The sequence below is a fragment of the Lipotes vexillifer genome, unplaced genomic scaffold, assembly GCF_000442215.2.
Source record: "Lipotes vexillifer unplaced genomic scaffold, Lipotes_vexillifer_v1.1 scaffold1829, whole genome shotgun sequence".
Classification (NCBI taxonomy): Eukaryota; Metazoa; Chordata; class Mammalia; order Artiodactyla; family Lipotidae; genus Lipotes; species Lipotes vexillifer.
The window spans coordinates 788,855-803,601 of record NW_006790200.1 but is presented as its reverse complement, the minus strand read 5'-3'; the positions used below and the strand labels follow the sequence as shown (position 1 = coordinate 803,601).

The following is a 14,747-nucleotide window of genomic DNA, read 5'->3' as shown; positions in this document are numbered from 1 at the left end:
TCTTCCGAGTCAACACTTAAGCGATTTTAATTTTGTTTTTTACAACAATCTTTTGAGGAAGTCGTTAAGGTAGTTAACTGAAGTTGACCTCAGATTGCGCAGCTATTAAGTGACACAGCCAGGACTAGGTCTTCTGACTTGTAGTCCAGTAACATTTTCACCAGTCAGCTCACCTCATAAGAGACTTAACATTGTTAACTTGATTTAACTAGTCCATTTTAGCTTGTGGTGGGATCTAGATAGTGTGTATCAAAACTACGGATTGTCCCCTAAAGTTGGCCTCCACTTTCACTCATACCCATTGTTGATATTTACACATCACCTACTCTAGAATTTTACTTAGAAGACGTTTATCTGCAGTTACCTGGTAGCACACTGTTATGTGGCTGGCAGTGTATTGAAGTTCAGACTATTTTGATTTCTTAGCTGCAGACATTTATTCTGCTAGCTTTCTTTACTTAAAATGAGTAAAATTGTGTGTGTGATGGAGGAATCACGAAACAAGATGAATAAAACAGACTGGCTCTGCAACTCTGTATGTAAGGTGACCATGTTTACTTGTAATATTTTGTGCATATGTGTCAATTACCTTCTCAAGAAATTGTCATATTAAGCTTATTTTTTTAATGTATAAATTCACATTTATTTGCTTTAAAATGGGCACTAAAGGAAAGGATATTAGTGATAATAGTATTTCTGAAAGTGTTAAGTGATCACAGATTCTTCACTAAATTGGGTACTTCTTATTAACACACTCTCATTGACAACTCATACATTAGGTTTGACTAATGAAATAATACAGACTTGGAAATAACTTCTATTTTGACAGTTTGTTGCATATTCTAAGGACCCAGACGTAAGGCTTGGTGGCCCGTCTCTTGTTTTTCCTGGTTTATGACTTTCGGCTTTGTGGAATACGGCTGAGATGAAAGGATTTATTGACGATGCAAACTACTCCGTTGGCCTGTTGGATGAAGGAACAAACCTTGGAAATGTTATTGATAACTATGTTTATGAACATACCCTGGTAAGTGTGTCATCTCACATTTCTGAAAACAGTGTTATAAATTTCTGAAATCTGAAGCATCAGTGCTTTGTTTCCAAGGTCTTAATATAATAAAAGTACTTTGTTCCAGGTTGTCTTGACTTGACAACCCCAGTTCCCCTTGAGAAGTGATGAGATTTTCTTTCTAGCTCACATTAAAAAAAAAAAATGCTTCCGGACAGCCCTTTCTCTTCTGTGCTTTATAGCACCTGTTTTTGTATGTTTTTTTTTTTTTTTTTTTGGCGGTACGCGGGCCTCTCCCATTGCGGAGCACAGGCTCCGGACGCGCAGGCTCAGCAGCCATGGCTCACGGGCCCAGCCGCTCCACGGCATGTGGGATCTTCCCAGACCGGGGCACGAACCCATGTCCCCTGCATTGGCAGGCGGACTCAACCACTGTGCCACCAGGGAAGCCCTGTATGTTCTTTTATTTTCTTGATATGTTGCCATCTATCCACTTAATCAGTACATGGCTTCTTACCCATTTTTCTCAACTGTGTACTTCAGTAGATTTTAATTTATATTTCAGATAATCTTGGTTGTGTATGTTGAATGAGAATTTATACTGAATGCTTACTCTCTACTGCCCAAGTGTCAATTTCTATAGAGTCATATTTATTGCTACTTAAGATCATTTTTGTTTCGTACTTACTGATAGAAAAATTTTGTTTATTGCCTTACTGATAGAATTTTTGTTGAAGCTAATTTCCCATATTCCCCAAATTTGAAGAATTGTTTTTGTGTTACTGGTGTTCAGTAATAGGATATCCAAAAAACTTTCTTCTTCTCTTGACCTTTACAAACGTGCGTAAGTCTTCTCACACACCAGCAAAATCCTGTTATTTCTCTCTTCTGCCATCAGAATTCTTTTTGGGGGGTGAGGAAGAGTGACACATGTCTTACCGTTCAGTCTGTTCTATAGCTAAGTCATTCTACAGTTAATTCTCTGATGTCACTAGTCTTAGTCACTTTTACAACACACTTCCTGGGGATGGCAGCATGTTTTTTAAGGATGGGGTAACTTCAGTACAACTGTCCTATATGTGCCACCCGTAAACCATAATTTCTAGTCATGTCTGTTTCTTGGTCAGTATGTTCCAGTAATGTATATTTTCAAATAATGTGGATTATAGAAAACAGTAATATCTTCATGGCTTTTCAAACAATATTTGGATGTTGTATGTTTTTAATAAGATTATTTTGTCTGCCATCTAACTTTGGGTAATTTATGCTCTGGATGACATGCATAGTCATCTCTCTACCCCTAGAGTAGCCCCAACTTCGAAATCATTACACATCTCTCCCAATCCCTAATTAAAATCTGTTTGTTTGTTTGTGTCACGCTATGTGGTTCGTAGGATCTTAGTTCTCCAACCAGGGATTGAACCCAGGCCACAACAGTGAAAGCGCAAGTCCGAACCACTGGACCTCCAGGGAAATCCCCCAGTTTTCTTTCTTTTGAGGGAAGAATATCCTTACTCAGATTTATCTGACATTTAGTGTACTTCTGTATTTTTAAACTCAAGTTTGCCACCTATATGCACACAAACTACCAACTTTGTCTCCTTAAAAATTGGTTTCTTTTGTTTCCTTGTTTTACTGTCTTTAAGTGAAATTCATAATAGAGATACAGCTTTTTATTTAGGATTCCTCATTCTACTCACCATATTAGGAAATTAGATCCTATACTGCTAAAGTAGGTTTATTTTAAACGGTTAAGGAAAGCATGGAAGGAAATAGGTAGTCTCCTTCCCCTCCACTCCTCAAAAGTAAAATTGAGGCAGTTCTGAAGTAGAAAGTCACTATAATTGATATATTTTTTTTTGTCGAAGAGAATATTTTCTATACCAGCATAGCATAGCACAGCACAGAGTCAAATTTAAAAAGAAACAAGCCTTAAGTGTGGTAGTATGTAAATGTTTATTTTGGCTCATTTGTGGAGGAAAAGGGAGTTATTTCCTATTTATGATACTCTGTTTTCTATAGTTTTTTATGTTTCTCTTTTTCATAACCATAATAGACAGGGAAAAATGCATTTTTTGTGGGAGATCTTGGAAAGATTGTGAAGAAACACAGTCAGTGGCAGAACATAGTGGCTCAGATAAAGCCATTCTACACGGTAAAGTGCAACTCCACTCCAGCTGTACTTGAGATTTTGGCAGCTCTTGGAACTGGATTTGCTTGTTCCAATAAAGTAAGTCATTTTCATTACTTTATTACTAAACTGCAACATTTTAAAATTGACTAATTTTTGGTGACCCACAGCAGTAGGAGAACAATTGCAAGGAAGTTTTGACTTTTGAATGTGTTTCCTAACTCTTGTTTAAATTTGCAGTTTAATATTGGAAATTTACAAACTTTCAAGTGTACCTTTCAAGGAAGGTTTCAGTGAGATTAGATTTTATAAGCTTTATTTTTCTTTAATCAAAAACTGTTATTCCTCATTTTTAGCCTAGAGCTAGCTTGACCAAGTTACTACTTATGACAGCAAGATAATATTCTAAACTATGAGATTTCTCTGATGGTAATTACAGGCGTAGCGTACCTCAGAGGTACTGCAGATTGTATTCTAGACCACTGCAATAAAGCAAGTCACATGAATATTTTGGTTTCTCAGTCCATGTAAAAGTTATGTTTATACTATATTGTGGTCTATTAAGTGTGCAATAGCATTATGTCTAAAATATAATGTACATACATCAGATAAAATAATGCTGTTGGAAAATATGGTGCCAGTAGACTTGCTCAACACAAGGTTGCCACAAATCTTCAATTGTAAAAATGCAGTATCTGCAAAGTGCAATAAAATGAGATATGCCTGTATACCTTTTTTTAAAAAATAGGATCAGTATTTATTTTTAATTTTAATTTTATTTTTTGGCTGCTTTGGGTCTTTGTTGCTGCGTGTGGGCTTTCTCTAGTGCAAGCAGGGGTTGCTCTTCGTTGTGGTGTGCAGGCTTCTCATTGTGGTGGCTTCTCTTCATTGCGGAGCATGGGCCTAGGCACACAGGCTTCAGTAGTTGTAGTTGTGGCTCACGGGCTCTAGAGTGCAGGCTCAGTAGTTGTGGCGCACAGGCTTAGTTGCTCCACAGCTTGTGGGATCTTCCCGGACCAAGGCTCGAACCTGTGTCGCCTGCATTGGCAGGTGGATTCTTAACCGCTGCACCACCAGGGAAGTCCCTGTATACCTTTTTAAAAGGTTTTTAACAGAGTACAGTATAGTAAGCATTACCGGAATCTGAACTATGACATACATAATCCTAATTTAACCTTATATAATTTGAATTTAACCAAAAAATAAAGGTATGTGGTAGTGATTGAAAAGTAATAGAAAGCTTGCCTTTTAGATGACACTGTTTAAAATCTGTTTTTAGACTGAAATGGCTTTAGTGCAAGAATTGGGTGTATCTCCAGAAAACATCATTTACATAAGTCCTTGCAAGCAAGTGTCTCAAATAAAGTATGCAGCAAAAGTTGGAGTGAATATCATGACATGTGACAATGAAGTCGAATTGAAGAAAATTGCACGTAATCACCCAAATGCCAAGTAAGTGTAAAACTAGGTACATGGGAATATTATTACCTAGGGTTTGGGGTTGTCTTTAGCCTGGGAAAAGGGGGCATTTATGTAGAGCAGTGGTATATGTTGTGATTACCGTAACTTATTTCAAGTTCCTTTATGGAAAATGCTACTAGCATTTTATTGGCTACTTCTGATCCTTCCTGTGGAGCTGGAATGAGATAAGGGCGTTTTGGGATATGAATTTATAATCTTTAATTCAAGGAAGAGAATCTGGTTGGTAGGATAATCAAATTAGAGCCACAGCTATATTTTCACAATTACATTAACCATGCTACTTATTTGTCATATTGGGAACAGGATGTTTTGGTCAGCTTTTTTTCCTGGTTAGCTGAGGGTTTAATCTGCCTTTAGATGTGGTTTCTTGAATGGTTGTCCTTTGTGTCAGTGTCTTAGGAACCTAGTCCATAGATTCTTGGGATTTCTTGAAGGCCCTTCTCCTCAAACAGGAAGTTTAATGTTTTTACTTGTACCTACATGCATCCCAAGAGTTACTTTTTTAACTAAAAACTTCACTTTTTAAAAGCAAAAAAATTCAAGGCAAAATTAATATTGCCATGAATTGGTATATCAAGAGGATTTTACAATATACTGAAAGTATATTAGTACAAAATTGTTTTTTTTAATAAGTTATTGTGTATGTTATATATTGCCAAAAATGTGTATCATATCCATATTTTCCTTGCATTCATAATTTTTTAATTTAATGGTATTCTTAGAAAGGTATCCTGACAGGATTTATTACTCTGAAAACCTTTGTTTTGATAAAGGCCAGTTTTTTGATAAAGTGGTTCTAGGGAACCGCTTTACTGTATTAGATTATAGATGGAATAATGGTATATTCTTGATAGAGCTGGTTCTACTTGTAGGTAGAATAATTTTCCTTTTACAAACAGCATTTTTGTATAATTGCATTTTTTTAGTGGTTTGTAATTACTTGGAGATTGCCTGATAGTCATGATCATTTTGTCTTGGTTGGCATGGTTTGGAAGGAAATACCAAATAGATTTGAATCAGCAGTCTAAAAGGCTGCTGTTGAGATATGTAAAATAACTTAGGACTTCCTAATTTTTTTTGTTAGGTGTACAAAATTAATGGGAGGAATGTTCAGAATAAGTGGTAGAAGTTTCACTAACTAGAACAATTTAGGAAATTTGGAACATTTAAAGCCCTGATCATTTTTACTGAAAGACAGTGATGGCATTGCTATTCAATTTAGTCTTTCTAGGTGGATTTATGGACTGATGGACTTGATTTGAAAGTAATGTCTTTCATTACAGAGCCCAACCGACTCTTCATGCTACAACAGAGTCTTAACTTCCTGCATTTTCCAAATTCCCATCCTTGTAAGCTTCATGCTTTAGGCCCTAATTGCTAGTTTTTTCTCTATACAGGATTGTTTTTCATTAGGTTCACTTGATTCATCCGACGCTGGATTTTGGAGCGTTGACAACATAATCAACACAGTTCCTACAATCTTCAGGCTTCACATGTGCTGATGATGATGTAAACCAACTCTGCCCCAATCATCTTCCCCTTCTCTTAGGGTCTTACTACATATTGCAACAGAAGATAGTATTGGAGGTGAAGAGGGTAACATGAAGTTTGGCACTACCCTGAAGAACTGTAGGCATCTTTTGGAATGTGCTAAGGAACTTGATGTCCAAATTATTGGGGTTAAGTGAGTATTTGTTTTAAACTTCATTTTGTGGTGATAATCTTTGTCTTTATGTTACTGATTTAGAATTTCATTTGCATGAACTCTAATAGAATCAGCTTTGGGTTTAATATACACATTTCCCTTAGTTCAGAAAAGCAACTAAATATGCTTATCCTTCATATTATTTTGTACCTGTACCTTCCCCTCACCCAGTAAAGAGAGAAAATAGTAAATAACAATTCAGTTAGTAATGTAAATCACCTCTTTTTAAATTGAATGGAGGGACTTACTAGAATTCTAATGAATACCAAAATGGCATTCAGCTTCTAAGTTGTTGGAGATGTCATTTCATTTTTTCTTTTTCCTATCGTAAGAATTTTTCTCTTTTTAATTCCTCAGGAGCACTTCAAAAAATCAGTAGACTTTATTTTACCCTCTCAATTTTCTGTGTGAGGAAACTAAGACCCAGAGAGTTAATGATTTTGATCATAGTTTCAGAACCATGATCTGAATCAAATTTGGAGCAGCTTAATGCTCCAAATTTTAAAATTGCTCATAAAGATGGATAAAGAATCACCACTGTTAAGCTTAAATCTACCATACTTGATAATATTAACAGTATTGGAGAGTTTTCATAGTTCAGCTAAATTTTATTGTTAGCACAACAGGAAAATTGATTTGGGGTATATTCTTCTATGAATTTTAACATATTTTTGTAACCACTGCCACAGTCAGGGTACAGAAAGAATCATATTTCAATTCAATTTATTTTATTTTATTTTATTCTTTGGCTGCACCATGCAGTTTGTGGGATCTTAGTTCCTCAACCAGGGATTGAACCCGGGCCGCCTGCAGTGGAAGCATGGAGTCCTAACCACTGGACCGCTAGGGATTCCCTATTTAAATAGTCTGAATCATTGATTCAATAAGTATCACTGTTAATGAATACTAACCAGTATCAGTATTACTCAGCTGAATTAATGTTCACTTGTATTTATTTCACAATAGATACATTTTTATATTTTTAGATAAAATTGTGTGTTCAAATTAAAGGTTTTGTAGGGTGATGCTTTTTACTTTACCATATATGCATAAAAAGCATGTCCCTATCTGATAGTCATGAAGCATAACTGATAACTTATAAAAATATTGTTTATAAAATTACAGTATTATCCTAATTGGATAATACTTTTCTAAAAGGCTGGTATTGTAACTTGGATGATTAGAGGCTCGTGCTTCTAATGCTTTAAATATTTGGTAAGGTTAATATATTTTTTGTGTCAGTATGGTGAATGAGAAAGGACTTAACAGGAAAGGCCTCTAAAACTTGCAGCAGCTTCAAATTTATTGCTCTTATTTCTTTCAGATTTCATGTTTCAAGTGCTTGCAAAGAATCTCAAGTATATGTACATGCTTTATCTGATGCTCGATGTGTATTTGACATGGCTGTAAGTTTTTCCCTTAAATTATTTTGATATTTTAAGCCAGGATGTTGTCTAAGATTCAGTGGTTTTCTATCTCTGAAGTACTCTCATTCATTCTTTTTTATGACATGCACATTTTTAAAAATGGGTGTGAAGTGATGAAATAGTAATTTACTTGCATATGTCTAAAGATAATACAGAAACATCAGGAAGACAATATATATAACATTGAATGAATCTGCTTCTGTTAGTAGAAAGCAAGAAATTTACTGTACTAAAGGTCAGAACAGAGATTATTTACCTCCTTTTTTTTTTTGAAATGTCCCTATATGCATTACAATTTGGAAAAGCATTTAAAGATTTTCCCCCCTCCACATCTCTAGGGAGAATTTGGCTTCACAATGAACATGTTAGACATTGGTGGAGGCTTCACAGGAACCGAATTTCAATTGGAAGAGGTAAACCTTGTTCAGTGGGTGGACATAATGGAATAATCTCTCATTCTTTACTACTCACCTGGTAGATTTGTAGACGAGAGTTTTTACAGCAGCAACTAAAGGTGTAACATTGTTTAAAATTTTATTCTAAGAAAATGAATAGGCAATGAGAAGATAGCTTAACTTTGAAAAGTTTAAACTCTATAGCATAATTTTATCACAGAAAGTTTCTATTTTCAGTACTTGATGGCACAGATGCTTGATGGCACAGATGAATTCATAACTTGGAGAGCTTGAGCTATTTTATCCAGATACACACCACTCCTCACCTTCCTAATATATAGAAACTGATTTGAAATTTTGCTCCTTCATTGATAGTGATTGAATATAGAGACATGACTTTAAACAATCACCAGTAGCCATTTGCCATTGGAGTTATGAAATTTTTTTTATGCCATTATGATAGTTAGAAAATAAACTTTGATGACTTGAAAGCCTGCTTTATTGCAAAGCTTCATGGTCTATAATTCAACTACTTAATTTTCCTAGAAAATTTAATAGCTATCAGTCTCTTAATATTGTGAATTATCTAATCCAATATTAAAACCATAATGTGGGCTTTTAAATCCATAGGTTAATCATGTTATCAGCCCTTTGTTGGATGTCTACTTTCCTGAAGGATCCGGCATTAAGATAATTTCTGAACCCGGAAGCTACTATGTGTCTTCTGCATTTACACTTGCAGTTAATATCATTGCAAAGAAAGTTGTTGAAAATAAGTTTTCCTCTGGAGGTAAGTTACAAAGTTTATAGTTTTGTTTCTGTTAGTAGGTAATTCCAATTAGTTCGAAGATGAGTTTATCAGATACTACTCAGGTATAAATTTACTGTAGGACATTTCATGGATTATAAAGTTGTGGGTGGTCTTCATCCATCAGTAGGCAACAGCTAGGGAGCTTTTCAAAATGCCCTAGCCAAGGTCCCATTCCATAATTAGACTTTCTGAATCCAACTCTTCTTGATACTGATGTTGAGATAGGCTTATTTTAGATAAACTTACCCAGGTGATTGATTCCCCTTAAGAACCAGTACAGTCTTAAATGTATGATTTGACAAGTTAATGAAGGCTTACACTGTCATCTCTATTAAGCTACAAATAATTTTCATATCTTAAAGTTTTTTCTCAGTTTTGTTCCTTTGCCAGATAATCACTCTGATTATTTTTCCACCATAGATTAGTTTGGGCTGCTCTTGAACTTCATATAAATGAGGTCATATAACATATATTTTTCTGTTTAAGACAGCTCGGTATAATCTCTGAACCATTTTGTTTTACATTTATTGCCAATTAATATTCCATTTTCTGAATGAATATACATTGTATATTCATTGTATTCATCCTCTTGCTGATGATTATTTGATTGTTCGCAGTTTTTGGCTATTAAGAATAAAACTAGGGGGGAAAAAAAAAAGAATAAAACTAGGGCTTCCTTGGTGGCGCAGTGGTTAAGAGTCCGCCTGCCGATGCAGGGGACACGGGTTCGTGCCCCAGTCCGGGAAGATCCCACATGCTGCGGAGTGGCTGGGCCCGTGAGCCATGGCCGCTGAGCCTGCGCATCCGGAGCCTGTGCTCCGCAACGGGAGAAGCCACAACAGTGAGAGGCCCGCGTAGCACAAAAAAAAAAAAAGAATAAAACTATTATTTTCATTTCTCTTAGGTAAATGATTAAGAATAGAATTGCTGGGTCACAGAGTAGGTGTCTGCAAAGATTTCAGAATGGTGTTACTATTTTGCCCCTCCAATGACAATGTATATATGCAAGTTCTGGTTGCTCCCCACCTTTACTGACTTTTTTGGGGGGGGGGGGTCAGTGTTTTAAATTTTATCCATTCAGTAAGCGTGTGGTGGTGGTATTTCAGTGTGTGGTTTTAATTTGCATTTACCTGGTGACAAATGATGTAGAGCACTTTTTTCATGTCTTCATTGGTTATCCTCCTTTGTGAAGTGTGTTCAGTATTTTAGGCTAACAGTTTTAAGGTATGTCAGTATATATGTATCGGTGTTTATGTTTTGAGGAATATGAAACCTACGAGTCAGTTCTGTAAATAGTAATTCAGACTTGAATACACCTTTTAGATGTTTTACTCTAAACTCATCTTTACTTTTCCTGTTTCATTTCAGTAGGAAAAACCGGAAGTGATGAACCAACCTTCATGTATTATATGAACGATGGTGTTTATGGTTCTTTTGCAAGTAAACTGTCTGAGGACTTAAATACCATTCCAGAGGTTCACAAGGCAAGTTTTATTACAGATAATATAAAAACTACTTATATGGCAGTTTATGAACAAGCTGTGATTTTCAAGATACATCCCAGGGCTTCCCTGGTGGCGCAGTGGTTGAGAATCTGCCTGCTAATGCAGGGGACACGGGTTCGAGCCCTGGTCTGGGAGGATCCCACATGCCGCGGAGCAACTAGGCCCGGGAGCCACAACTACTGAGCCTGCGCATCTGGAGCCTGTGCTCCACAAGAGAGGCCGCAATAGTGAGAGGCCCGCGCACCGTGATGAAGAGTGGCCCCCACTTGCCACAACTAGAGATAGCCCTTGCTCAGAAATGAAGACCCAAAGCAGCAAAAATAAATAAATTAATTAATAAACTCCTATCCCCCCCCCCCCCAAAAAAAAAAAAGATACATCCCAATTTTTGGAGAAATATTTTAGGATGGGGAAGGTTGCCCCTTTTTTGAGGATTTGCATATCTCTGGCTGAGTCCCTTTAGTTGCTTCCTTAGATAGAGTTAAGGAGCATCACTGCCGCTGGCTCTAGGCCTTTCTTCCAGGGGCACATTTGATCTGAGATAGTGAAAAAATGCTCTTATCCACCTTCACATTCAGTGCCTGCCTGAGTAAAAACCTAACAAAACAACAACCTTTTTTTTCCTACAGAAATACAAGGAAGATGAGCCTCTGTTTACAAGCAGCCTTTGGGGTCCATCCTGTGATGAGCTTGATCAGATTGTGGAAAACTGTCTTCTTCCTGAGCTGAATGTGGGAGATTGGCTTATCTTTGATAACATGGGAGCAGATTCTTTCCATGAACCATCTGCTTTTAATGATTTTCAGAGGCCAGCTATTTATTATATGATGTCATACAGTGATTGGTAAGATGTTGTTTTTGTTTTAAAGCAGATTGGGTATTTGAGGTGACAGAACGTTTGCTAATTTTAATTCTGTAATGAACGTACAACTTAAAAGTAATAGCAAAATGATCTTTTAAGAGTAATTGGGGGACTTGCCTGGTGATGCAGTGGTTAAGAATCCGCCTGCCAATGCAGGGGACACGGGTTTGAGCCCTGGTCCAGGATGATCCCACATGCTGTGGAGCAACTAAGCCCGTGCGCCACAACTACTGAGCCCATGTGCCACAACTACTGAAGCCCGCACGCCTAAAGCCTGAGCTCCGCAACAAGAGAAACCACTGCAATGAGAAGCCCGTGCACCGCAATGAAGACCCAACACAACCAAATAAATAGATGAAAATTTAAAAAAAAGAGTAATTGGAAGACCACTTATTTTACAGTCCTATTTCACTGTCCATTTGTTATGTGGTTGTGTGCTCTTTATCCTTAAATTCAAATTTTCTCTTTTCTTATGTAGGTATGAGATGCAAGATGCTGGAATTACTTCAGACACAATGATGAAGAACTTCTTCTTTGTGCCTTCTTGCATTCAGTTGAGCCAGGAAGACAACTTTTCCACTGAAGCTTAAGCAGGCATTAACGCTTTTTTAGATATGAAGTTGCAGGTTAAGCTTGTCTGGTCTACATTCCAGTGTGGAAAAAATTTGAACAATCTTATTCTGTTAATTCTCTTGGAAACAAAAACTACTAGTAATAGCTATTTGGGACCAGACAAAATTAGCTTTCACCTATAATTCACTGGGGGTAATTGGGAGATTAAGATAATGTATCCACATTTAAACTTACCAGTTTGCCCCACCCCTTAAGCGTTTAAAATAAAATATGCAACAAAATGGATGACTTAGTGGAGATGGAAGCCCATTAATTGGGTTCCCCATTAAACCGTTTACATACAAGTACACAGTTTTTATACTAAGGATTCGTGTTTAAAAAGTCTTGTAAAGTTAATGTCTTTCACCCAGATATATCAAATGTCAGTGGAAGACCAGTGTGATTTCATTAGATACGTTTAGTGTATTTAGAATGTGTAAATTTGTGCTTTGAACTGTAGTTTAATAAATGTACAATTGCATCATAGTATTTGTTGTATTTGACCTAATGTAACCCTTGTATGATTGCAATAAAATTTTGTGTAGATTTTACTGTTTTTTCAGGCTAAAACTTTGGGAAAGGGGCTAGCTAGCAAAGGTAGTTTTGAAATAGATGTGTATATGGACTGTTTAGAACGTTATTTTCCTTTATAGCCCATTTAAGTTTAGTTTGGCTCAGTACATTTTTCAGTTATTTAATTAGTAATTTAAGTAAAATGTTTGGTAAATCATTGTGAAGTTGAGATTCATTATGGAGAGTTGTTGTGCAGTAAGCATGATGTTTAACAATTTTAACACCAAAAATGTTAATCCTTCATAAACCAATTGTAATAATTAATAGGTGTTTCTGTACAGATAGAATGCATAGAGTACCTTAGTAAATCTTTGAATCACAAATCTTTTGGCTGAAATGGAAGATTCTCTTAAGTACCTTGAAAAAACTTTGGGGGAGGGAAATAAAATTGCAGAAAACTGCAGCGCACTAAATCTTAAAGAAGGGCTACATCTATATCCAGAAACCTGATGCTCCTTTGCACGGAATATTATTTAAATCGAAAATTGTGAGGTGGAGTGGGGAGAAGCACACCTATTTTCAGTTTCTCAATTGCAGTGATTTCAGACTTAGGGTTTGTTTTGTTTTAGCTGTTCACTTAGCTTCTTGTTATTTCCCATTTGTTCAGCTTAGTGTAGTTTTAATTCTTTTCATACTAAAATTTTATGGTGATTGGGGGAAGTGAGTTAGAGTCATTAACATGACAGTTGTTGCCAGGAATTTGCGTTGTTCACTGCTAGTATATTAGTAATCCTAGATCTCAGAATCAAAATAGTAATAAGCAACAGGGGTCATTTTTTCCTAACTTACTCTATGTTCAGATGTGGAATTTCTGTCTACCAAGAGGAAATGTGACTTCACTTTGGTGCCAATGGACAGAAAATTCTACCTGTGCTACATAGGAGAAGTTTGGAATGCACTTAATAGCTGGTTTTTACACCTTGATTTCAAGGTGGAAGGAAATTGATCATGAATCTCTAATAAATTTCAATCTCTTAAACCAGTAGGTGCTTAATATTTTTGATTTGATTAATTCCCATTTGAATTTTGTGGGTCCTGTTAATAAAAAAAGACCCCAATCTGTTGTCATCTAAATTACCCTTGGGCTTTTCCAAGATGTAATGTGGGGTTTTATGCAAAATTCCAAGCTACCATGCAACTTTTTTTAACTGTAATGAGGAGGAATTGTTCCTAACCTTCTTTACTGTGCTTTTTGGTCCAGAAATGCCAAATCTTTTAAGAGATGGTACAACTTTGAGTCATTGGCCTGACTATACAACTTTGAGCTTCATGGCGTGTAGATTTTACCATATTTATAGGAGAGCTTTTCTGTGTATAACAGCTCAGAGTTGCAAGTAAGACATGAATGATACGGTAACTTTAAGAAATATCTGTGTTGTATTTGAAGACTGTTTGCCATAAATCTGAAGTTTGAACTTATGTATTTCAATTTGGTTTGCTTAAAATAATGTTAACAATTTTTTTAAAACTATTGTAATCTCAGTTCAGAATTTAACTGAAACTATAAAACCCAAATGATTTCTATATAGTAAATTGAACTGTAAAGGTAACTTGTGTGTGATTCTGAATACACAGATAAAATGTTTTTATTCCTCCTTACATTTTAGTTTTGCTTTGCTTTGGCTTCTGTCGTGAAAGAGTTGTAATTTTACATATCAGCTTTGTGTGTTAACTTGTAAGCATTCTTGCAGAATCTTGTTTTATCACATAGTAACAAATTGAATCTGGTAAAATGATTCTGGATATTACATATAGAATAATGAAGGCTTTGATAAAGTCCAATATATATGTGAGCCCAAAGATTTTTCTTTGGGTCACATATTCACCAGCTTCCTAACAGTTTTAAACTTACACTTAAATAGTTCTGTATAAATTAAGCTAGATATTCCTTCCAAGTAAATGTGGGCACTGATATTGAATGCAAATTTGGGTTGAAAAAGCCACACCAGTTTTTTTGGGTTTTTTTGTCTCTTTATGGGGAGTTACTCTTGATGTCCTCACAGTAGTTATTAGCAACTTATTAGCAGTAATGTAGTAAAGGATGCTTGCTTAATTGGCTTGAAAGTATGAAATCAGAAAAAAAATCAATCTTGCATATTCAAGTTGTGAATAAATCTTAGAAATACTTTAATCCCTGCCTCATCCATCCTGAAGTAGGGATATAAGTATGGTATAAAGTGTTTGCAGATGCAAGCTTTCAGGGGAAGAAACCTGGCCTAGGGGTAAGAAACAAAA

At 36.0% G+C, this 14,747-nt stretch overlaps 1 protein-coding gene across 2 annotated transcripts in view; it reads left to right on the top strand.

The window, feature by feature from the left end:
* Positions 1-14,097, top strand: part of AZIN1 (antizyme inhibitor 1) — a 32,512-nt gene extending 18,415 nt beyond the window's left edge. For both annotated transcript variants that reach the window (NM_001301814.1, NM_001291788.1), the window contains 10 exons: positions 830-1,027; positions 3,066-3,239; positions 4,420-4,592; positions 6,172-6,306; positions 7,652-7,733; positions 8,093-8,167; positions 8,780-8,939; positions 10,329-10,444; positions 11,095-11,309; positions 11,806-14,097. In NM_001301814.1, the coding sequence (NP_001288743.1) occupies positions 926-1,027; positions 3,066-3,239; positions 4,420-4,592; positions 6,172-6,306; positions 7,652-7,733; positions 8,093-8,167; positions 8,780-8,939; positions 10,329-10,444; positions 11,095-11,309; positions 11,806-11,917 (1,344 nt within the window). In that variant the 5' untranslated portion in view covers positions 830-925 and the 3' untranslated portion in view covers positions 11,918-14,097. The remainder of the gene's footprint in view (positions 1-829; positions 1,028-3,065; positions 3,240-4,419; positions 4,593-6,171; positions 6,307-7,651; positions 7,734-8,092; positions 8,168-8,779; positions 8,940-10,328; positions 10,445-11,094; positions 11,310-11,805) is intronic.
* Positions 14,098-14,747: the final 650 nt, after the last annotated feature.